Source organism: Gossypium hirsutum, chromosome A11 (assembly GCF_007990345.1).
Source record: "Gossypium hirsutum isolate 1008001.06 chromosome A11, Gossypium_hirsutum_v2.1, whole genome shotgun sequence".
NCBI lineage: Eukaryota > Viridiplantae > Streptophyta > Magnoliopsida > Malvales > Malvaceae > Gossypium > Gossypium hirsutum.
Window position 1 is genome coordinate 972,740 of NC_053434.1, and position 25,001 is coordinate 997,740.

The window sequence follows — 25,001 nt, forward strand, 5'->3', positions numbered from 1 at the left end:
AAATTAAAATAAAAAAACCTAGCCCACAACCTAAACTTTTCTCAACTAAATCCTAGCCTTTGTCACCACCAATTCTACTAGCCACACTTGCTCCACCACCAACTTCACTAGCCACACTTGCTCCACTACCTACTCCACTAGCCATTTTTACCCGAAAGTAAAAATAAAAGGAGGAAGCTCATCTATTTTTACCGAAAAGTTTTTTTGAGGTCCGGCTGCCGTGTACGGTGGCGCCAACGGCGGCCGGCCTTGTGGCCGGAAATCACCCACTCTCTCCCTCTCTCTTTTTTTTTGTTATTATTATATTTCTTAATATTATATTATATATATTCTTTTAATATATTAGGTATATTCTAAATTCTATATTACGTATATATATTATACTATTTTATGTATATATCTTTAATACTATATTATTTATATATATACATGTTATCTTATGTATATATTTTAATTATATTATGTATGTATTTTTTACACTATATTATGTACATATTTTTAATATTATCACGTATTTATTTTTTATATATGTACATATTTATGTAGTATTATTAATAGTATTATTTTTAAACATCATTGTTATTTCTAATATATATATTATGTACACTTTTTTATTTTTATTTTATTTTTTTATTTGTCAATATTAATTATTATTATTCTAATATTTTGGTATTTTAATATTTTATATTATTCACATTACTATTCGCATTTTTTACAATAATATTCTTAGATTTTTTTACTATCATTTTAGAAACTTTTTACATTTTAATTTTAAGAATAAGACAATGTACCGATTTTAACATTAAGTCATTGATTTCATCGCTATGTTGGGTGAAGTTAGTCGGCTCGTGTTAAAAACGGGATATCCTTCTAAAAAACCAAAAACTTACAACTTCTCATTTCCTTCAATCGGATCACACTTAAATGTCAAATTGAATTCGTATTTTTGAAAATCAAGACAACACGTGTTTAATAAGATACCAATTTTGGGCGTCGCAAGGGTGTTAATACCTTCCTCGAGCGTAACCGACTCCCGAACTCAACGTTACTCTGGCTTTTGATGTAGACCTAAATTCGGTCTTCATTTTTGTGCAAGAATAAGTTTTCTTTTCTAAAAAAGGATGATTTATTAGGTGTCCGGTCACACCTAGAAAAAAGATCGGTGGCGACTCCCTTTTTTAATAAAATCGAAAGTCGATTTTTTTAAATTTTCAAATAATCGCCTCAATTAGCGACCGAAAGCGAAATTTTTATGTCGCTACAATACCAGCTTAGAGAACCCCTCCCATGGTGTTTTGGCTGATTAGAATGAAGAAAAATGAAGAGAAATCTAGATATTTCCTATTTAGTCCTATCTTTATTTAGTTAATTATGCAATATTCTAATTTTGCCCTTAAATCATCAATTTTCCTGCTGATTTCATGCCCTTGACGTCCAGCCCAAATAAATTTTGGTTCTAAGTGCCTTTTAAATCCTTTATCATTAGACACTTAAGCTATTTAATCATTCTAGCAACTTTTACACCTTTTCCAATTTAGTCCTTTTCATTTAATTACCTACCCAAACGTTAAAATTTTCTAACGAAATTTTAATACCACTTCACTAACATTTTATAAATATTTATAAAAATATTTCCTACTCAGTTTTATGAGATCAAGGTCTCGATACTTTGTTTTTACCCAATTCCTTCAATAATTTCTAACTAACCACTAAATCGGTAAAAAAAAATTATCGATATTTTCATACGATTTTCCTATTATATAAATATTCATGAAAAAATGTTAAAATAAATTTTCTCTTTAAATTGAATTTGTGGTTACAAAACTACTGTTCCGATAACCTTGAATTTAGGCCATTACATAGGCCGTGTGTAGGTGCAGGTGTTACACGGCCAAATCACACGCCTATGTGCCAGGCCGTGTGAACAATTTTGAGCATTCTTTTTTGAAATTTTTAAGATGCAGGGAACACACGACCAAAACACACACCCATGTGTGACACACGGCTGAGACACACGCTCGTGTCTCTGCCTGTGTGGACAAAATAAGGTCATTTCCAAGCCTTATTTCTTACCCAATTTGTCTTCTACTTACATAAACATTTTAACACTTCACAAGCCAATCCAATACATTTAAACCCAACCAAAATCAAGTCATAAACATGTCATATATCTCGTATCTTAATATTCAAGATTTACCATATTAATCAAAACATCTATTTGCTTACCTGTACCAACTATACTATCTCATCTCATATATCAATATGCCTATAACTTATCCATCACTCAACCACATCAAACACAACAAACATAAAGAGGTCACACATGTATATATATAACAAAAGTATGTCCAACTCAAGCCATTCCAATGGCTAATTATAACCAAAACACATATTTTCCATCAATGGCCCAATTGAACCTATACATGCTATTATACCAAAATTTAGTGCGTTACATATACCGAAATGAGCCAAAGGATAGTGTGATGATACTCCGACCAACTTCCAACCAATTCAAGCTTCCAGATTACTATAAAACAGATGAAATAAAACAAAGTAAGAATTTAATGCTTAGTAAGTTCGTATAACAGAAAATTAACTTACCATTCATTTACATTTAAGGTAAGTATGCAAAATATATCCATAGAAAATTGGCAAATTGCCTAAGCACACATAACATCATCAAACATGTTAGGCATATATTTCATGTGAATATCAAGAAATAAGGATGAGCTCATCAAATATCAATTTTCCATGTGTTTTCAGGTGTATATAGATAGTATCTCATTCAGAATTCATTTTAACTTATATAAGAACTTTGCCCGTTGAACCATTCGAAATATCGATGGGTACACGGGTAGTACACACGAAGTGCACACAACTATAATCCGTCAATACATATTCAGGAGTGTTTATTAGGGTACATAATCGGGAAGCCCTCTGTCTCGGGAGTGTTCTACCATTTTGTTTTATTTTATTATCTATCATCTTTATTTTTCATCTTTCCAATTTTATCATTTTCTTTTCTTAATTTTCCATGGATGAATCATTATACTTATATACTAACTGCTCTTAATGGTCTATTTATCATATAAGGACCTCAAATTTTGAATTTCATAGCTATTTGATACTTATAGCTACTAGAACTCAACTTTTACATTTTATGCAATTCGTTCCTTTCCATCTAAATAAACATGTAATCGGTAAAATTTTCTTAACGAAATTTTCATACAACATTCCTATCATAATACAGGTCATGTATTAATATTAAAATAATTTTTCTTATGGACTCGAATTTGTGGTTTCAAAACTACTGTTCTGATTTCACTAAAAATGGGCAGTTACATAAAATGTCATCAAGCAATTTTCACACGATTCCAAAAATAATAATGTCAAGGTTGCAAGTGTTAAAAATTAAAGTAGACCAAATCAAAATTTATTTATAATATTAAGATTTATCATTAAAAAAATAATCCCATCAAAAGTGCTCTCATCACTTTAGTTGAAAAAACATGGACATTTTCATCTAGATGTTTTCAAATGCTTTGATATAATAGGCTATTTTACACATCTAACCCAAAAAAAAATAATTTATAAAAATGACATTGGTTCAAAAATATTCAACTAAATAACTTGAAATAAACAGTAAATTTAGATTATGATAACCCAAATAGCCCTTTTTATTTTGACCCATGATTGCCTGATGATTAGTACAATATAAATATGGAGTCTCTTAATCCATATTCTACAGTCCTAGAGGTATATAAAGTTATAGGTTAAAAAATGAAGTTCCTACAGTTTTCAATGTTACTGCTCCCTATTCTTTTGGATGCTCTTTTGTCGTTTTCAATGGGGACTTCGTATCATGAAGATTTTCTTCAATGCCTTTCCCTTCGTTCAAATGACTCTACTTCCATTTCCAATGTGGTTTACACACGAAATAATTCTTCTTATTCATCTGTTCTGGAATCTACAATACGAAATCTTAGGTTCAATTCGACTGATACCCCAAAGCCTTTGGTCATTGTAACACCCTCTCGAACATCCCATTTTCAAGCAACGATTTACTGTGCGAGAAAACATAGGCTCCAAATTAGGACCCGAAGTGGTGGCCATGATTATGAAGGTCTTTCGTATGTTGCCAAAGTCCCATTTGTTCTCGTTGACTTGGTTAATTTTCGATCGGTGGATGTTGACGCTGAGAATAGAGTTGCATGGGTTCAAGCTAGTGCGATTGTCGGTGAAGTTTATTACAGAATTGCAAAAAAAAAATAGGACCCTTGCCTTCCCAGGTGGTGTTTACTATACAATCGGACTCGGCAGTTTTATTAGCAACAGAGGTTTCGGGTTATTGTTCAGAAAATACGATACTGGCGGTGATAATGTTATCGATGCTCAATTGATCGACGTAAACAGAAGGATTCTCGACAGGAAATCTATGGGGGAAGATTTGTTTTGGGCAATTTGAGGTGGTGGTGGTGGAAACTTCGGGATCGTCCTGGCATGGAAGCTAAAACTTGTTCCAGTTCCTGCAACCGTAACGGTGTTTGAGGTCATCCGAACTGTAACGCCTCTAACCTGAATCCGTCACCAGAATAGAGTTACGGAGCATTACCGGAGTTACCAATTTATTTATCAGATATTTCATTAATCTGATATCTTTTCTTCTCCACGTTTAAGTCTTGTATTCAAGTCATCCGGATCTTTATAAAAAAATTTGATCGTTGTTTTCATTTATTTCATGTTATAATACATTCAACTAATGCTCTAAACAAAATTATCATTATACCCCTAAACTTTTAATTAATGACGATTTCATCCTTAGGTTAAAATAAAATAAAATTATTGCAATTTAATCCTTATTTCTAGCCGTTATTCTCACACAAATTGATGACAACCTATTAATTCTATAAAATATCAGAATTTTTCATAATTTCAACACTTTTCAATTTAATCCTTAAAACATGTTTTTCCCCGATCTTGAGCTAAATTAATAACTTCATTCAATTTTGTAATTTAAATAATAAAATAATCCATTTCATGCAAATTGGTCATTTCTAACATTTTTTTTACAAAATTGCCCATAAAAATTTACTTTTATTCAATTTAGTCCATGAGCCTAAAACATACAAATTAGCCATGCTAGCTGAATATTCATACATATTTTCCTCCTCCTCCTCTCCATTCCATATCCTTAATTTATATAACATGCAACAAGTAACATTATCAATAATTTCACTATTTACTTATGTATATTCAAAACTGTCCATTTGCATCATAGTCACTAAATTATTTATATCTTAAGCTACAGAACTCGAAATTAAGATCCGCTAATTTTCCCTAAAACTAGACTTACTTATCTTATTACCATAAAATTTTCAGAATTTTTGGTTTATCCAATAAGTACAGTTTATTCTTTAAAGTTTCCCCTGTTCTGCTGTCTGACAATTCTGACCCTTTTTCACTAAGAATTAATTATCTCATCGTACGAGATTCGGATGATGTTCCCGCTTATTTCTATTGAAAATAGACTGTTTAAGGATTTTAAAAATATAAATTTAATCCCTTAATTATTTTTATCCAATTTTTGATGATTTTCCAAAGTCAGAACAGGGGAACCCGAAATCATTCTGACATTGTCTCACAAAACTTATTATATCTCATGATTTACAATTCCATTGCTTACACCGTTTCTTCTATAAGAAACTAGACTCAATAAGCTTTAATTTCATATTTTATTCATCCTCTAATTAGATTTCTAAAATTTTTAGAGATTTTTCAAAGTTAAACTATTGCTGCTGTCCAAAACTGTTTTAGTGCAAAATGTTGATTTTCATTTTGCCCCAAGTTTCACAGTTCATACAATTCAGTCCTTACTTAATTAACCCCTCAATTAAACTAATTTTCTCAATTAATACTTTTCCTAGACATTATAAGTTATTTCATAACTATTGAAATTCAGAATTTCCACATAAAACTCTAACTTCAAACTCTTTGACAATTTAGGTCCCAAACATTCACTTTCTATTCAATTTTTTCAATAAAATCAGCATATAAACAATTTAAAGCTCTAATTCTATGTCAAATCATCATATACTTCAAGCACATATTCATAGAAACTTTCAATTTCGTTCATAGAATCAAGAACTATTGAATTCAACAAATGGACCTAGTTGTAAAAGTCACAAAAACACAAAAATTTTAAGAAATAATCAAGAACTGAACTTACTTGCAGTAAAAATATGAAAAACCAGCTTAAAGGAACTCTTGCATGGTGTTTTTGCTGATGAGAATGCAGAAAAATAAAGAGAAATCTAGATAATTCCACTTTAGTCCTAGCTTTATTAAGTAAATTTTGCAATTTTCTAATTTTGCCCTTAATTCCCCTTATTTTCTTGTGATTTCATGCTCTTGCCGTCCAGCCCAAATAGACGTTGGGTCTATTTTCCTTTTAAACCCTCTTTCTTTTATCATTTAAGCTATTTAATCATTTCCCACAATTTTGCATTTGATACAATTTAGTCCTTTTTGTTCAATTAGCTATCAGTACTTTAAAATTTCTTGACGAAACTTTAATACTAACTTATTAACACTCCATAAATATTTATAAAAATATTTATGGCTCGATTTAAAATTCTCGAGGTATCGATAGCACGTTTTCAATTTTAATTATTTTAATATATATATGTCGAAACCATTTTTTTGAAAACAGGAATCGACCTTATTCTAAAATTAAAATTAAAACGGGAGTCGCCACTGATTTTTATTGGGTGTGATCGGATCACCCTTGTTTTAATAAAACATTTTAGTTTACTAAAACGACATTTTGATCTACGAAATTTGAGAAAACGGGTTCGGGAGTCGGTTACGTACGAGGAAGGATTAGCACCCTCGTAACACCCAAAATTGGTACCTAATTGATTAATTAATGTCTTAATATCAAAAATTGAAAAGATTTAAAATAAATTTGAAATACGATCCCTTTTTTATGAATGTTGAGTTTAAAAGTGCTTGAATTGGATCAAAACGATTGCTAAAGATTTCCTTGTCTCGAGACATCGGAGAATCACATCCCGTAAGTTAGGACGCGATACCTTGAACTTCCGAGCGCAAGTTTATCTTTAATTTTAATTGAAATTTCATGTGTTTTAAAACTCGAAAGGATATTTGGCTATTTAGAATCAATGAGAGAATCGAAACCCCGTAAGTTAGGGCACAATTCCTCGGTGTTCCAAAACGCGAAACATTGCCTTATTTTCAAAATTTCTTTTGTTTTAAATTTGGTCCTAAAAATTTTAATGAAATATTTAAGAGGTATACGTTAGAAACAAATCGCGAAGAATAATCCAAATAATGAAACGAATATACACCATAAAAGTCATAATATCGAAATGTTTGGACGCGGTTGGGATGACAAGACTTTACAAATCAATATATGTTTTAAACATATGGGCCACTCGATGAATGGGTAAACAGGGTAAGCGTACATGGTTTTGAGCATACACATTTCGCAGTAGAAATAATATATAAATAACATAAATAATGAAAAGACAAATAAAACAATATGGTAAATGAATAAATAACAATAACAGGTAAAGTGTTGAACTAGAAACATAAAACATATAAGGGTATAATAAACGAACAAATAAGACAAAATATAATGAAAGTGCAGTCATCTAAAACCCAAACATAATTTAACCGATTTTGCAATGGAATTTGGAACAAAAGGAATATACATGTATATATATATAAAATTCAAAATGGTGAAAAATGTAAAGAATTTTAAAGTAAATAACATAAAAAATAATTTAAACCAAGTAATTCATATAAAACTCTAAAATAGAATATACACAAAGATTTAAAATAAATCATGTATATAAAAATTTAAAATAAATAATGTAAAAATAATCTTCCAAAATACATAACGTATAAGAAGTATGTGAAAAAATTTAATATAAGTAATATATGAAGTCTTAAGGTAAATAATGATAAAATGCTTGTAATAAATAATAACAGAATTTAAAATTGTTTACATATAAAATAGTATAACGAAAGAACATGTAAAAAAAAAAACTTAAAATATGCAAGATGGTTTATCATACATAATGTATAAGATATTGAGAATAAATGGGATAAAAAGAAAATTTTGAGACAAAACATTGTATGAAAATCATTTAAAAAAGTATGTATATATATGTACATAATAATTTAGAGTACAAAGATACATATAAAAATTTAAAATGAATACTACGTATGATGATTCAAAAAAAATAACATATATGCAAAATTTTTAAAATTGATAATGATTTAAATATATGATATATCCAAAATAATGCCAATAATAATAGTAATAATAATGTAGATAAGAAACAAGAAAATAAAATAATATAATATGACAAATTTAATATAAAATTGATTGATTTGATGACATACTGGTGATACTAATGATAACACAATAATAATGACATAGAAAACAATGATATCAATAAAATAATAAGGACAAAAATAACTCCAATATTAACAATAACGACAATAATAGAATAACAACAATAACAAATAAAGAATAATAATGATTATAACTATAATGTAAAACAGTGATATAAATAGTAACAACAATAATGATAACATATAAGAAATAATAGAATAATGGCAATAATAATAAGTAGTAATAATAGAATTAATAATAAAAATAAAGTTGATTAATTAATAAAAAAATGGTTGATTAATTAAAAAAGGACTATATTGAATTTTGGAACACAAATTTGGGGCGAATTCGAAATAAAAAAGGAAGGAAGGACCACATTGAAATGCACCAAGAAAGTAGAGGGATCCCATGCGCAAATAGACCATTCGATCAAAATGCGCGGATCCTCCATGGGCGTAGGTCGGGTCGCGTGTGGGAGGTCCAAAACGGTGTCGTTTTGGCACCTGGACCCCCCACTCCCAAACGGCGTCGTTTGCCTCTAGTATTTAAGTTAGTTTCTTTTCTTCATTTCAGTTTCTTTTTAAAAAAACTAAGGGCCTTTTGCCCTCTCTCCCTCTCCCTTTGCTTCAGCCAATCGGGCTATCTCACTGTCCACTGTATCGCCACTATTTTCGGTGCCCGGCGATGTGCGACCATGGGTATTTAAACCCCGCTTGGGAGCCCTTCGAAGGCCAAGCACCTCGACGTCCTTTGGGAGCCAAGAGAGAAACCCGTGGCCCTCTTATTCGAACCCAATCGCCACGATGGAGAAGGTTCTCCGGCGACGCGTCCGTGGTTTCAAGTGAGGTTTCCTTATTTCTTTCCTTTTACTTTTGTCTATTTTCGTATATAAAAAAGAAAAATAAAAAAAAACAGAATAAATGAACTCAGATCTTAGAACGAAAGTGAAAATCAACCTTTTTTGATTTCTTGCTCCCCTTTGTTTATGTTTGTTTCGATCTCTAATATCTGTGTTACAAAATCTTTTTTTTCTATCAAAAAAGAAGAACCCCCCTTTTAAACACCCCCTTCAATCGGGTTCCTCCCAAGGCTTTATAGCCGATTTCGCTATTGTTTCTCTGCTATCTCCTTTGCTGTTTGCACATGGTTTTTGTCTTTTTGTGTCCTATTTTCTTGCTTGTTTGCAGGCTTTGAGGGGTGTCAGACGCATGGAGGAGAGGGGCATGCGTGGGGCGTGCGACGGTGGTAGTGCGCAAGGTGGCCAATGGTTGGCCTAGAGGTTCGACAGCACACCTGGGGGCTGAGCTGTGGCTGAAGGTTGATTGCTGAAAAATTTTAAGATAGTTGGGCTAGGGTTTTGAATTGGGCTTGGGTATTGGGTTAATTTGTAATGGGTTTTTTGTGTGTGTGTGTGTGTTTTTTTAGGCTGGTAATTGGGTTTTAATTGGGTATTAGGTTTATTATTTATTGGACTGTTTTTGTTGTTTTTTTTTGTGATTTGGGCTCGGGCTAATTAGTTTTATTATATCGGGCCTGGGCAAAATTAGGCCCGTACAATATATATATATTTTAGTACATTTCACTATTTCAAAATTTTTTCTAACTTCACATTTAACTTATACTCACTAAATTAATAATATTTCCTACTCATTTGTCGGATTTAGTGATCTCGAATCACTGTTCCGACACCACTGAAAATTAGGCTGTTACACGAACACTCGAACAAAACGCCACCCAACTTATCTTTCAATGGCAAAACATTGCTCATCAACTTCCCGATGAAATAAATCCCGATCTTATAATGCTTAACTTCAATTCAACTCAAAACGGGAGTAGAACATTTCAAGCTTTGTTTACTTCATTGTTCCTCGGCACCATTAACGAACTTCTCCCAATTATGCAACAAAGATTCCCCCAGCTCAGATTATCAAGACAAGATTGCACCGAAATGAGTTGGATCGAAGCGATCATTTACTTCAACCAACTCAAAAACCAACCCTTGGAGAGTTTGCTTAACAGAACTTTCCTAAAACCCCTTGGCAGCCAATACTACAAATCCAAATCTGACTACGTAAAGGAACCCATCTCCGAAACTGCATTGAATGGTTTAATTTCAAGACTTACCGACGAACAAGCCCCGTCGGCCTACATTATCTTCATGGCCTATGGAGGAATCATCGATCGGATTCCTGAGGACGTAACACCATTCCCGCATCGAGCCGGCAATTTGTACAAAATCCATTACACCGTGAAATGGCAAGAACAAGACAACGTGAACTCGCAAAGATACATTGATTGGACAAGAAGAAGTTATAGGTATATGACTCCATTTGTTTCAAAATTTCCACGAGAGGCTTACGTTAATTATCGAGACCTCGACATTGGCTCCAACAACGTGAATCATACAAGCTATGCACACGCGAGGATTTGGGGTCGTAAATATTTTAAAAACTACTTTGATCGATTGGTGCAAGTGAAGACAGAAATTGATCCTAAGAATTTTTTTAGGCATGAACAAAGCATCCCTCCTTTTCCTTAAAATGTTAAAAAAACATCATTAAGGAAATTAAGTTAAATAAAAGTCAATGTATTCGATCCATACAAACATAAATATAAAACGATAATATTATACAATATAATATAAACATGAATGTGTCAATCTATATATTTAAATAATATTATATCTTACAAAATACATAAGGCTTGTATAATATTAAGTACATAGAATTAAAATTTACATAATTGAAAAAAATTAGACTTTATAAATATCTTAATTATAAAAATAAGTACATAAGCATGAAATGGATTCACATATACATGTTTACATCTATTCGAAACAGATACATAACATATAAAACTATTGATTTAATTATTATTTCGTTGTTGACTAAGGCTTAGTTTGGATAGGCGATTGGGTGGGGTGCGGTGCAGTGCGTTTAGCTTACTTTTTGTCTCACGCTACAGTATCGCTACAATATCTAATCTCACCGCCACCGCTGTTTTTATACTAACCGCAGGTAAACGTACCGCCCATCCAAACTCACCCTAAAGCTTTTCCTAAAACTCAAGTAACCAGTCTTGAATGGAAAGAATGGTCCACAATTATGATTACTTTTTTTTAATATATTCACTTTCATATTCTTTTTAATGTATATAATCGTAACTTTTATTTTCTCTTTTTTTTGGATTTTGAATGTCAAAAATACTTTATTATGAGGCTGGGTTCGTTTTTTGAACATATTTTATTTTTTTGTTTAAATTTATTTTTTGAGCTTATATTTTTTCAATCATTTATTTTTGAGTTTACTTTATTTGTATTTTTTTTTATTTTTTTTATTTTCTAATATTCAAGCACTTTTTCTTCTTTTTATTCTCAGATCGATGTGATTACTTCATTGTTATCAAATTGATCAAAAATATGTAAAAAGTTTACTTTAATGTGCTTTTCATTTCAATCTGTCTAATGATCAAGCACTTTTTCTTCTTTTTTTCTCAGTCGATGTGATTACTTCATTGTTAGTCAAAATTACAAAACACTCAAATAAATAAGCAAACAAGACATCTTACCTTTGACTAAACTCCTAATAATTAATTAAAAATATTTCACCACCAAACTTTAAATAACTCTAATCTTCTCACCCTAGTAATAAACAAACTTTAAATAACTCTGATCTTCTCACCCTAGCAATAGCCAACGCTGCAGCCATACTATTACCTTGCGTCTTAACCACTGAGTTTTTACGTGTAATGATCAAGCTACTTAATTGACTTGATAGATTTGATTAATTCAGATTAGTCTTTGGAAAAAATAGTTAATTTAATTTATAAATATTAATAAATTTAGAAAAAATTTTAAGATCATATTTCAAATAGCAAGATATAATTTAGGCATTGCTCAAAACCAAGTAAACTATTGATGAATGGTCTAGTTTGTCAATGTTGGTCTTCTAGAATTATATCCCGTCAGCTTAATTATTGTTTGATTTCAACATCCTAATCTACAAATCCTTAGGCAAAGACACAATAAAACCTAATGGTCAAGGGATGAACTCGACCACCATGTCTGTATGAAAAGTCTTAGAATAATTGATAATACTCTAAAATGACGTGTTTTTATATATTAATCATGTGTTTATTTTGAGCTTGAGCCTACTAATTTGAGCTATTTATGTCTTTTTATCTTTTAGGGACTAAATTGGAGGCGAAAAGTAAATTCAAGGGAAAAAACGTCAATTCGGAGATTAAATGAGCCAATATGCAACGTGGGACAAATATGGTGCCAAAAGTGCGAACATGGAAGGCACAAGGACTTAAAAGCAAATAGAAGAGATTTTATTTTGGAAGACTCTATTTTATTTTATTCTATTAGGATAATTAATATTAAGATAATTATTAGGATTATTCAAATTTAGGATTTTATTTTAATTATCTTTGTTTATTTTTAATTAAATGTATTTATCTTTTTAGAATTTAAGTTCAATTAGACTATCTCCCTAGCACTATAAATAGGGGGTGAAGTGACTCTATTTGGAAGGATCTTTTTCTGTAAACACTCTCCCCCAAAAGTCTTTTGTTCTTTCATATTTCTTTTCAATAAAATTTCTTTTTCCATATTTTTATTTATTTTCTTTCCCACAATTATCATGAGCCACTAAAACCCTTCTAGCCAAAAGTTGTCAATATTTCCCCAAAAAAGGTTCTTGAGGCCTAGAATCCGTACTTAGCCTTCTCGCCAAGTATTCATCATTTCTCCGCACTACGGGCTGACGCTTCCGTCCATGGCCCTTAAGAAGTAAGCTTTTCAGCATATGCAAAGGCGGCCGCTTTGTATGTTTTGGAAGGATTGCATAGTCGGTTCGTTAACTTACTGCGTCAGAGGTTGGCGAGCCAAGGAGACAAAATGGTGTGGGATTCGCCATTGAGAAGCGTTGATCTAGCATAGATTACTGGCTAGAGTCAGGTTCCCTAAAAATCGTAAGTCTAATATTTGGAGCTGGTGGTCGTAGGCGTCCTCTTCCACTATAACTGGCTTACTCGAGTCGAGAAGGATCATCCAAAAGCCAAGGATTGAGCCCAAGGTGGAATGAGACAACCGGAGGCTAGAACTTTCCCATAAGAATTTCTTTTCACTTAAAACTCTCTTTATTATTTTTATTATTTTCGTAATCATAATTTCAGTAAACTTTAAACTCTATTTTTATTTTATTTTCGCTTCCAAAATCAATTCTTAAAATCTGTTTTTTTTTTTATTTTTTCCAGTAACGCAGGTTTTCTTGGGCACGATTCTGCCCAGGATTTCGAGAAACAAGCATTCGTATAATCCGGTCCCTGAGGATTCGACCCTACATCCCCTTTACTGTTCTTTTTCTATTTTTATTATTTTACAGGGAATAGGTTATTTTTGGTGCTCTCAACGACCGCATCAATAATCCTCTTGAATTGGGTCAACTTTCAATTTTGATGAAAAGTCCGTTGATATGAAGTGTTAGTGGTAACTAGGCACCATGTGTGGTGACACGTTATTTCCCCTAGAGATTACACGAGTCTTAGATACATTTCAAAAGATTATGAGCGAGTAGGTGATACCATACAAGTGGCGGACACTCATAACGGGCGAGCCTTTGAGGAAAGCACCAAGTTGGTAAGTCGCCAAGTTGGCAATGAACAAACTTACTTGTCAGGCATTTTATATTACTTGTCTAACAAAACACAACAGAGTTCATACATTGAACCGGCAATTTGTACAAAATATATTGCAATGTGAATTGATAAGAAGAAAACAACATGAATTCACAAAAATAAATCGATTGGTCAACAAGTGTTAATAATTATATGAATTTATTCGTTTTGAAATCTCCACGAGAAACTTATGTTAATTATCCAAATTTCGACATTGACTCCAACAATGTGAGTTATTCGAGCTCTGCACAATCGAGCGTTTGAGATCGTAAAGATTTCAAGTACAAATGAAAATAAAAATTGATGCTGAGAAAATTTTCAAACATAAACAAACATCTCTCCCCTACATTAAAACTAACAAAAAAAAATCATTAAGAAAATTAAGTTAGAAAGGTGTCAATACAAATTAGATTGCTAAATAAAAATCATTTATGGTGCGATAGTTGAACCGTAGTTTAATAAATTATGTGCCAATAAATTACATTATTCATTGAAACAGTTTGGATGTAGGATTTGTGCTGTATAACATACAATTTTTTTCTCCCATTTATTTTGTATTTCATGCTATAAAGTTTGATAAATTTAGTCCTTATATTATAAAAAAAATTAGAATTTTGAACATATTACTTTCATAGTATTAAGTTATAGAATGGTTGAGGTTATCTCTTGTTATCCCTTTATTGAGAGTAACTCTTTTATATTTATAAGGTATGATCTCTTGATGTGGCATGTTAAGAGATAGTTAGGTGCCAAGGTCAAGACACATTCACCCCTTAAGCTTGAAATGTACTCTGAAACATGTCTCTCCCCACAAGGTGGTGAAATGATCACACATTGCATGCTGTTTGTGATGGGTGGCTTGTGACCTTACGAGGTGGTGAGGCGAGATGATGATAGCGAAATGGTTAAATGGTCATGCCTTGGCGAGGACATCTTCACAAGATGGTGAGGAACTTCGATGGCCTGCGAGGCAAGCTCGCGAGATAGTGCGAGGTGGCAAAGATTGGCTCATGAAGCGAGAAGGCAACAACTGGCTTGCGAGAGCTCACAAAGTAGTGTTGGACGCGAGATGACAAGGCAACGTGGGACTCAAAATATATGCCTTGCAAATGAATATGGGCTTGCAAGATGGCAAGGAACCATGGCCTGCTGACGAGATGGGTTGGGCTTCCTATTTCATGTGGGCTTCCTATTTCATGTGACCAGGTTAGATTTTGAATTTCTGAAATATTCTTATAGCTACGTAAAAATTTGCTTTGGTCACTAATTGAGGTGATTATTTAAAAATTTGAAAATAAAATTTCAGTTTTAAAGAGAAAAAGAGTCGCTACCAATCTTTTTTTCTAGGTGTGATCGGACACCTAATAAATCCTCTCTCTTTTTTTTTTTTTAAAAAAAAGAAAATTTATTTTTGAACAAAAATGAAGGCCGAATTTGGGTCTACGTGAAAATTCAGAGAAAAATAGGGTTCGGGAGTCGGTTACGCATGAGGAAGGTATTAGCACCCTCACGACGCCCAAAATTGGTATCTTGTTAAACACGCATTATCTTAATTCTCAAAAATACAAGTTTAATTTAGTATTTAATCGCGATTCGATTGAAATACGAGAATTTGAAATTTTTGGTTTTTTAGAAGGACGTCTCATTTTTAACACGAGCCAATGATATTCACCGAACATAGCGATGAAATTAGCGATTTAGTGTTGAAATCGGTACGTTGCCTTATTTATTGAAATTAATTAAAAATATAAAAAAATATCATTTGCAATAGGAATTCGTAAATAATGCAAACGATGTTACAATTAATGAAAAAATATTAAAATATAATATTAGAATAAAAATAACAATAATATTCACAATAAAGAAAATAATAATAAAAAATAATGTTCTAATAATATAATAAAAGAAATAATATATTTGTAATAATAGTAGAAAATACTAGTATGTACATGAAAAATACACATGTATATATATATGTTAATAATGATGATGTGTTAATAAGGACGATAATAAATAATAATTAGCAATACTAAATTGACTAATAATAAAACAATAAATAAACACGAAAGAAAACATATAATATAATAATAACAATATGAACTTAATTAATTTAACACTAAAATAAAAATAAAAGTAATAACATCAATACGTTAGATTAATAATAAAGTAAGAATAATGATGATAATAATGTATTAAGTAATAATAATGGAATAATAATAGTAAATATAATAATTTTAAACCAATTAATTTAATTAAAATATTGAATATAACAAAAAGGACTAAAATGAACCTAAAGTAAAAGTTCGGGGCCAATTCGAAAATTAATAAAGAAGAGAAGGACCAATTTGGACACACGGATAACAAGGGAGGACCAAAATGAGTAATATCCCCTCCTCCCAAAATGCACAGCACCAAGAGGGACCAAATTGAAGGTCAAAATAAATTACGGGGCAAAATTATAAATAATGAAAAATTTAATTTCAAAACAATAAAAAAGCAGAAGGGCTAAAAGTGCAATTAGCCCTTCCATTAAAAACACTCGGATCCTAGGCCTGGAGCGGGTCGGATTCGGGTCGGCCAAGGCAAAACGACGTCGTTTTGGGCATTTAAGGCCAATCCCAAAACGCGTCGTTTTGGAAGCCTATATAAGTCAAATTTTTTTAAAAAACTCATTCTTCCTTTGTTTTTTTTTTTAAAAAAAACTTCAAAAAACTCTCTATTCTCTCTCAAGGCCCTCTCCCTCCGGCCAAGCTCCGGCTCCGTCCACTGCCGTCGACTGCCGCGCTGGTCACCGTACACGGTGGCCGGAAATTGCCAAAAGATAAATTTTTTATTTAAATTTTTTGCTATATTTATATATATATTATTTTTTAAATATATATATGTGTACATATATTCGAAGGAAAGAAGAAGAAAAAAAATAAAAAAGAAAAAATAAACTTAAAAAGAAAATCTAGACCTTTGCACGTTTTTTGAACCTTTTTTTCCGATTTCTTCTTTCGATTTGCTATTTGTTGTTTATATATTTGAACTTGTTTTTTTTTGTGCTAAAAAATCTATTGCTTGTATTGCTTCAAAAAAAATCCCCTTTTTACATGGTTTTGTTCGGCTTATATAGCCGTTTACATTGCTTTTTTAATCCATTTTTTTGCTGCTTGCGTGTCTGCTTCATTTTGCAGAGTCGTTGATGACGGTGGAGTGGTGGTATGGTCGCACCTAGGGTTTAAAATTTTTGTTTTTTCCTGTTATGGTTTGGGCTAGGGTTTAGTTTTATTTGGGTTGAAATTTTGGGCTTCGGGTTTGGGTATTTTACTTTGGTGGGGTAATTGGGTTCTGAGTTGTTTCTTGGGCTGACCGGGTATTTGGGTTTTGATGTAATTGGTTAAATGGGTTTAAATTGAGTGTGGGTTTTATGTATATAAGGTCAAAATTGGCCTACAACAATTCTATAATAAGAATTATAGGTTTCATATTGAATAATTCTAGAGTTTGAGTTGTAACATCTAGAATTCATTCTTTTACCTTCTAATTAAGTTTTTTTAATATTAAAGATATTTTCAAAAAATTACTTGAAAGTATTGTCTTTATATTTATTTAAATCAAGTTACTTAATTCACTTGATAAATTTGATTAATTCCTATATTACCTTGAATAAGAGAGTTGACCTAATCAACCCAAAATTTCTATTAACAATAAAAATACTATTTTAGTTAAATTAAATTATTAAAAAATATAAAAGTTATTATTTTATTGGTACAAATTTATAAAAAAAAAATATATGCTTCAATTCTATTACAAAAGTGATTGCCATAAAATTATAACTAAATCTATCCGTAAGTCAAACCTCCGTAAATAAAGATAATAAAATATTAAACTCAAAAAAGAAATTTAAATAAGGATTATACATCATCAATGGCTTTTTTTTACCTTGATAATACTAAAAAAATTAATTAAATGTCAAAATAGTATTCTTATAACATTATTTACCAAAATGAGGTGAAATAAACAGTGCTGAGAGGTGGCAGCATCACCTTTTTTTTTCTGCCCAATCATACCTTCATTATTAGCTCATGATACATTTTTTTTAAAATAATTTTTTAACGGTGGAGGGACACCAATATACAGAATAAAATATGAGGCAAAATACGGATAAAAAGGGGTGGAGGGTGTTAAACTAGCGGCATCAGCTTAATTCTCCCACCTTGAATATTTTATAAAATTGAATATAAATACTCATTGTGGAATGGATAGACATTTTTCAAATTCACACTCGGTCTTACTTTTAATTAATATATTATTTATAATAATGGCATTATGTTAGAACTTATAAAACAAAACATTGTGATAAAAAAATCTTGATTGCAAAAAATAACCAACTTAATTCCCCCTCCCGGTAAAGGGACTTTTATCGCTTTATTTATAATCTGGACTATAATCACAGCTGTTGAAATTGTAAAATATTAAAAAATTATAAAATATTCAAGCTAAGGGAATTAAGCCAGTATGATTGGGCAAAAAATTCCTCCGCACTGTTTATTTGATAAATAATATAATGGAAATTTAATTAGTTTTTTTAGTTTTATTAGAGTTTAAAAAAAGAAACCATCATCAATAAACCAAAATGACTTAATTCAAAAAAGATTTTTAAAAAAAAAAAGTAAAAGTACAAATGAGGTTGTTGTATTATATATTTTGCCTATTTTATTCAAAAAATGAACAATTTAGTCTATGTATGTTATACTAGAAAGAAAATTGGTTCTCTTATTAAAAACTCTATCAATTTTAATTAAAAATTGATCACTATACATCAGAATGAGATGCACGTAACAACTGTCAATAATGTTATTTTTTAATAGTAAAAATAAATGAAGTTCTTAACAGAAATGGCTGATTTACTATTTGATTTAACTTATAAGGACTGATTTGTTCATTTTTTTTGAGCAAAAGATGCAAAATACAATATGACTACTAATACAGAAGACTTTATAATATTTTTACCAAAAGAAATATACTATTTAAAAGTACATATTTCAAGTTTGAATATTGAAAATAGTTACCTAATTCATTTTTTTGAGTAAAAGTTTATTCATATTAAAAATGAAGGTACAAGTACTTCGAAACTTGCAATCAGAATAATTAATTCTGGAAACCAACAACAAAATGGAATTGCCAACATGCCAACAACCAACATGCCTCAAAATGGAATTGCCCTCTCTTAGTACTTGTTGGCCAATAATTCTTGTATTCGTATTTACTAGGATAATGACTTGAGATTGTATGAAGAATTTTTTTTTATAATAGTTTCTATATTTTAATTTTGATATATTAAGTTTTATACTTTCTTTAATTTAAAAATTCAAGTCTCCTCTTCAATTTTGAAGTTAGCATTGTTAATGTAACTATTATAAAAAAAAAGTAAAATAAATATTTTAACCTTTATTATTTATATTTTTTTTGTTAATTTGGTCATTACTTTTTAAAATTAATTTTTCTTTGTATTTTTAATAAAAAATATAAAAAATTGTGAAACTCTTTAAAATAAAAAAATTAAAAAATCATTTTAAATAATTTAAAAATATGAAAAATATAAAAAATTCAAAAAAAAATTATTTCTGTGAATGGTTTCATTCCGCTATATTAAATAAAATTTGAACTAGTTTTTTATTATTATTTTAATTTAGATTATTCATATTTCAAAAGTATTTTTATGTAAATTTAATTATAATCTATATAAAATATAAAATATTAGTGTAAAATAAACTTTTAAATATTGATACGAACTTTGAATCAGTTGAAATTAAATATATTGTTTAATTTTTTAAAAAATACATTATATCAAAAGAACTGTATATAAAAATGGACCCATTTTGGTAAAATATATAGGTGATAATTTAAGTGTTGAAATTTTTATATAATGTATTTTGGAAAAAATTCACAATAAATTTAAATTTAAGATCAAATTTAACCATCATATTTGAAACAATTTAAATAAAAATATTAGACTTAAAAATTAAATTTTAACGAGTAATGATGGAACCTATTCCATGGGTTAGGAATTGTAACTTTCTCGGTATATATTATTTAGTATTTAAATTTAATAATTTTTATATGTATTATCTGTATGTTGTGTTTAATAAAATATTTATATTTGATAAAAATTTTATATATTAATATATAAAAGTAGTCGTGTGAACTTTTTAATAATTAATTTAAATTTAAAGATGGGTTTGATTTAAGATAACAACTAATATTATTAAATATAATCGGATGGTTGTAAGTTTTTTTAAAAAAAGTTTAAAGTTAATTATAAAAATTAATTATTAATTTTATCAATTAATTACTAATTTTAATTAAATTAACTCTAAAACTTGAAATTTATAACTTTTGCCATGATAAATATCATATTAGCTAAAAAATCAATCCAAATACCATATTATAAGAAGTGTCAAAATAAAATATAAAATAATGTATTAGATCTACATTGTCGTATACATATATTATTCTCATTCCAAGCATTACAAACTCAATACCATTTGTTTGATTTCGACCGTCATTAATGGAACCTTCACAACTATTCATAGTCAACCATAAATCTTAAAATTATATAAAATTGACTTTAATTTAATATAATTATATATATACAATTTTAATTTTAATTTAATTTAAATTTTACATTTTATTAGCACCGTTGCTTATGTGACACTATGATAAAGAATGAGACAAATGAATGCGGAAGTGGATCGTAAAATTTGTTAAAGTCGCAGATTTGACTTAGGGCTCTAGACGTTCGGAAAAAAACTTGAATTTTTGATACAACCTGAAACGCAATCAAATTCAATTTAAATAAAACAATTAAAATAAATAACTAAGATAATTAAAATAGAATAATAAATTTACGATTAAAACAATAATGAAGCAAATAAGGAAGATAGATGAAAAGATAGAATGTGGTATGTAGAAATCTTAAGAAGCCTTAGAAATATGAATAATCCACAACCCCAAAGATTGTTAAAACTCTTCTAAAAGAAACTCGATAGAAATTCTTAAAAAAAAAACTCAAAGAAAATTTATTAACTCAAGAGAGAAGTTGAATAATAATAATAATGATTTGTGTACAAGCTAGCTAAATAAATCTAAATAAAACTCTATTTTAATCTAAACAATAAGTAGTTTTAAACTAAACTTTCTTGTTAACATAAAACTTCTAAATAACTTAAAATAATAATAAAATAATAAGAGCTGATAAATACAATATTGGACTCATATATAATAAAAATTAAGCCTAAAACCCGAACTCAATATGATTTAAACTCAAATTAAAAGTTCAAAACTCGTAATTCCCGTCATAATCTCGTTCAGAAGTTTTGTTTTCATAAACTTATAATTTACGCAGTATTCACTAAAACAATCATAACTTGAGCTCCTGAACTCAAAATCGAGTGATTCAAATTGCATTTTGAAGCTAAGAGATATATCTTCAAACGCCATGGGGACATCTCAACCCCAAAATGCTAGGATTCCATCCAAAAAGTCATTGCAATCCTGCTGATTTTTCAAGTTTGAAAATTGACAGCTTTGGTGAATGGAATTTAATAAATTTCATCTCATCCGTACATCTATCATACTATTTTTCGTTTGTTATGTAAAAATTATTAATATCACATTTTACTAAACTAAAACATAAACAAATAAATTTAAAGTGTTTTCCCATCAATTAAAAATACATGCTTTTTATCATTATATAAATGAAAAAGTAATTCTAATTATTTTAAAAAAACATAATTTTAACTTATGTGAAAATATTAAAACAATTTTCACATGATTCCAAAGAAAATAATCACATAAAAAACATTGTAAATATTACGTTTGAATCAAAGTTAAAATATAATATATAAAATTATATAAAATCAAAATTTATATATAATATTCTTCTTAAAATAAAAATTCGAGATTTATCTTTAAAAATATAATTCCCTTTAACAGTGTGGTAATTTTTTTTTTCCCGCTAATTCGATCATTGTAGTTGACAAAAACGTGGACATTTTATTCGAGATGTTTTCATATGCTTTGATAAAACATGAAAAATTTTTACTTTATTGTTCTCTGCAAATGAACAGTATAAATATGGAGTCTCTTAATCCATATTCTACAGTCCTAGAGGTATTTAAAGTTATAGGTTCAAAAATGAAGTTCCTACAGTTTTCAATGTTACTGCTCCCTATTCTTTTGGATGCTCTTTTGTCGTTTTCAATGGGGGCATCGACTCATCAAGATTTTCTTCAATGCCTTTCCCTTCGTTCAAATGATTCTACTTCCATTTCCAATGTGATTTACACACGAAATAATTCTTCTTATTCATTTGTTCTGGAATCTACGATACGAAATCTTAGGTTTAATTCGACGGATACCCCAAAGCCTTTGGTCATTATAACACCCTCGCGAACGTCCCATTTTCAAGCAACGATTTACTGTGCGAGGAAACATGGGCTCCAAATTAGGACCCGAAGTGGCGGCCATGACTACGAAGGTCTTTCGTATGTTGCCAGAGTCCCCTTTGTTGTCGTCGACTTGGTTAATTTCCGATCGGTGGATGTAGATGTTGAGAATAGAGTTGCATGGGTTCAAGCCGGTGCAATTCTCGGTGAAGTTTATTACAGAATTGCAGAAAAAAGTAGGACCCTTGGCTTCGCAGGTGGTATTTACTTTACAGTCGGAGTCGGCGGTCATATTAGCGGCGGAGGTTTTGGGTTATTGTTCAGAAAATACGGTCTTGCCTGTGATAATGTCATCGATGCTCAATTCATTGACGTAAACGGAAGGATTCTCGACAGGAAATCTATGGGGAAAGATTTGTTTTGGGCGATTCGAGGTGGTGGTGGTGGCAGCTTCGGGATCGTCCTGGCATGGAAGGTAGCACTCGTTCCAGTTCCGCCAACCGTGACAGCGTTTTCCATCAGTCGAACACTCGAACAAAATGCGACCCAACTTATCCTTCGATGGCAAGACATTGCTCATCAACTTCCCGATGAAATGAATCCCGACGTTACAATGTTTAGCTTCAATTCAACTCAAGACGGGAGGAAAACAATTCTAGTTTCGTTTAGTTCATTGTTTCTTGGCACCATTGACGAACTTCTCCCAATTATGCAACAAAGATTCCCCGAGCTCGGATTATCAGGACAAGATTGTATCGAAATGAGTTGGATTGAAGCGGTCCTTTACTACAACCAACTCCAAAACCAACCCTTGGAGACTTTGCTTAACAGAACTTTCCGAACTCCCAGTGGCGGCCAATACTACAAAATCAAATCTGACTACGTAAAGGAACCCATCTCCGAAACTGGATTGAATGGTTTATTTTCAAGACTTTCCGACGAAGAAGCCTCGTCAGCCGTCATTATCTTCATGGCTTATGGCGGAATCATGGGTCGGATTCCTGAGGACGCAACACCATACGCGCATCGAGCCGGTAATTTGTTCAAAATTTATTACAACGTGAATTGGCAAGAACAAGACAACGTGAATTCGCAAAAATACATCGATTGGTCAAGAAGAGTTTATAAAGATATGACTCCATTTGTTTCGAAATCTCCCCGAGAGGCTTATGCCAATTATCGAGATCTTGACCTTGGCTCCAACAATGTGGGTATCACAAGCTATACGCAAGCAAGCATTTGGGGTCGTAAATATTTCAAAAACAACTTTGATCGATTGGTGCAAGTGAAGACAAAAATTGATCCCGAGAATTTTTTTAAGCATGAACAAAGCATCCCTCCTTTGTTTTAGAATGTTGAAAAAGAAAATTAAGAAAAATAAAACGTCTTCAATACAAATAAAAGAGTATCGGGCATTTATGGTGTGATAGTTGAACCATAAACTAATAAATCATGCGCCAGAAAATTGTATTATTCTTTTTTATATAGTAATAGGGATCGGGATGGACTATCCTAATTTAAATCCCTATCAAATGAATTTCTAATAAAAATTTACCACCACAGAATAAATTATTTTATTCTTTACAAATTATTTATAAGTAAATTTTGTAACATGTAATAAAGAAATTTCTTTCTCGATACTATAAAAGTCGATGAATTTGACCAATATAAATATAAATATAATACGGTAATGTTATACAAATACAACATAAAAATAATACAAACACGTATGTATCAAAATATATATTTAAATAATATTATATCTTAAAAATACATAAGGCTTGTAAGCATGCTACACTAAAAAAAAAATACATAATCAATAAATATTAAGTTCATAGAATTAAAATTACATTAATTGAAAAAATTAGACATTATAAATTCTTAATTATAAAAATAAGTACATAACCATGACATGGATTCACATCTATTCGAAACAGATACATAACCTACAAAATTATTGATTTAATTATTATTTCTTTGTTGACTAAAGCTTTCCCTAAAACTCAAGTAACCATTCTTGAACGGAAAGGATGGTCCACAATTATGGTTACTTTTTTTTTTTAATATATTCTTTTTAATGTATACAATCATAACTTTCATATTGGCTATTTTTTTATTTTGAATAGTGGTATCTACAATTCCTTTTATTTTCTAACTGTGAATTTCTTTATAGTAAAAATATTGTAATGTGTTTTTTTTTAATCTGTCTAATCATTTTAATTGACTTAATAGATTTGATTAATTTATTAATATTCTAATATCATATTTCAAAGACACACAGCAAAGGATGAAGTCGACCGGCATGTATGTAAGAAAAGTCTTACAATAATCCTATTGAATTGGATCATCTTCCAATTTTGATTTTTTGGGTTTATTCGATCAAAAGTCTTGCAATTTCCTGTAGTTAGCATCCTATTTTCAAGTAACTATTTATTATGCCAAACAACATGAGTCAAACTTTTGAA

The 25,001-nt window shown here is 30.3% G+C and overlaps 2 protein-coding genes across 2 annotated transcripts; both read left to right on the plus strand.

Moving 5' to 3' along the window:
* The first annotated feature begins 9,106 nt into the window (after window positions 1-9,106).
* On the plus strand, window positions 9,107-10,961 carry LOC107923485 (berberine bridge enzyme-like 24). Its single transcript, XM_016853682.1, has 3 exons — window positions 9,107-9,268; window positions 9,610-9,689; window positions 10,466-10,961. Exons 1-3 carry the CDS (start codon window positions 9,107-9,109, stop codon window positions 10,959-10,961), a joined length of 738 nt encoding a protein of 245 aa, XP_016709171.1.
* Window positions 10,962-22,242: 11,281 nt separating this feature from the next.
* Window positions 22,243-24,009, plus strand: LOC107923484 (berberine bridge enzyme-like 8). The gene has a single exon (XM_016853681.2). It carries the CDS (start codon window positions 22,286-22,288, stop codon window positions 23,885-23,887), a length of 1,602 nt encoding a protein of 533 aa, XP_016709170.2. The 5' UTR covers window positions 22,243-22,285; the 3' UTR covers window positions 23,888-24,009.
* The last annotated feature ends 992 nt before the right edge of the window (window positions 24,010-25,001 follow it).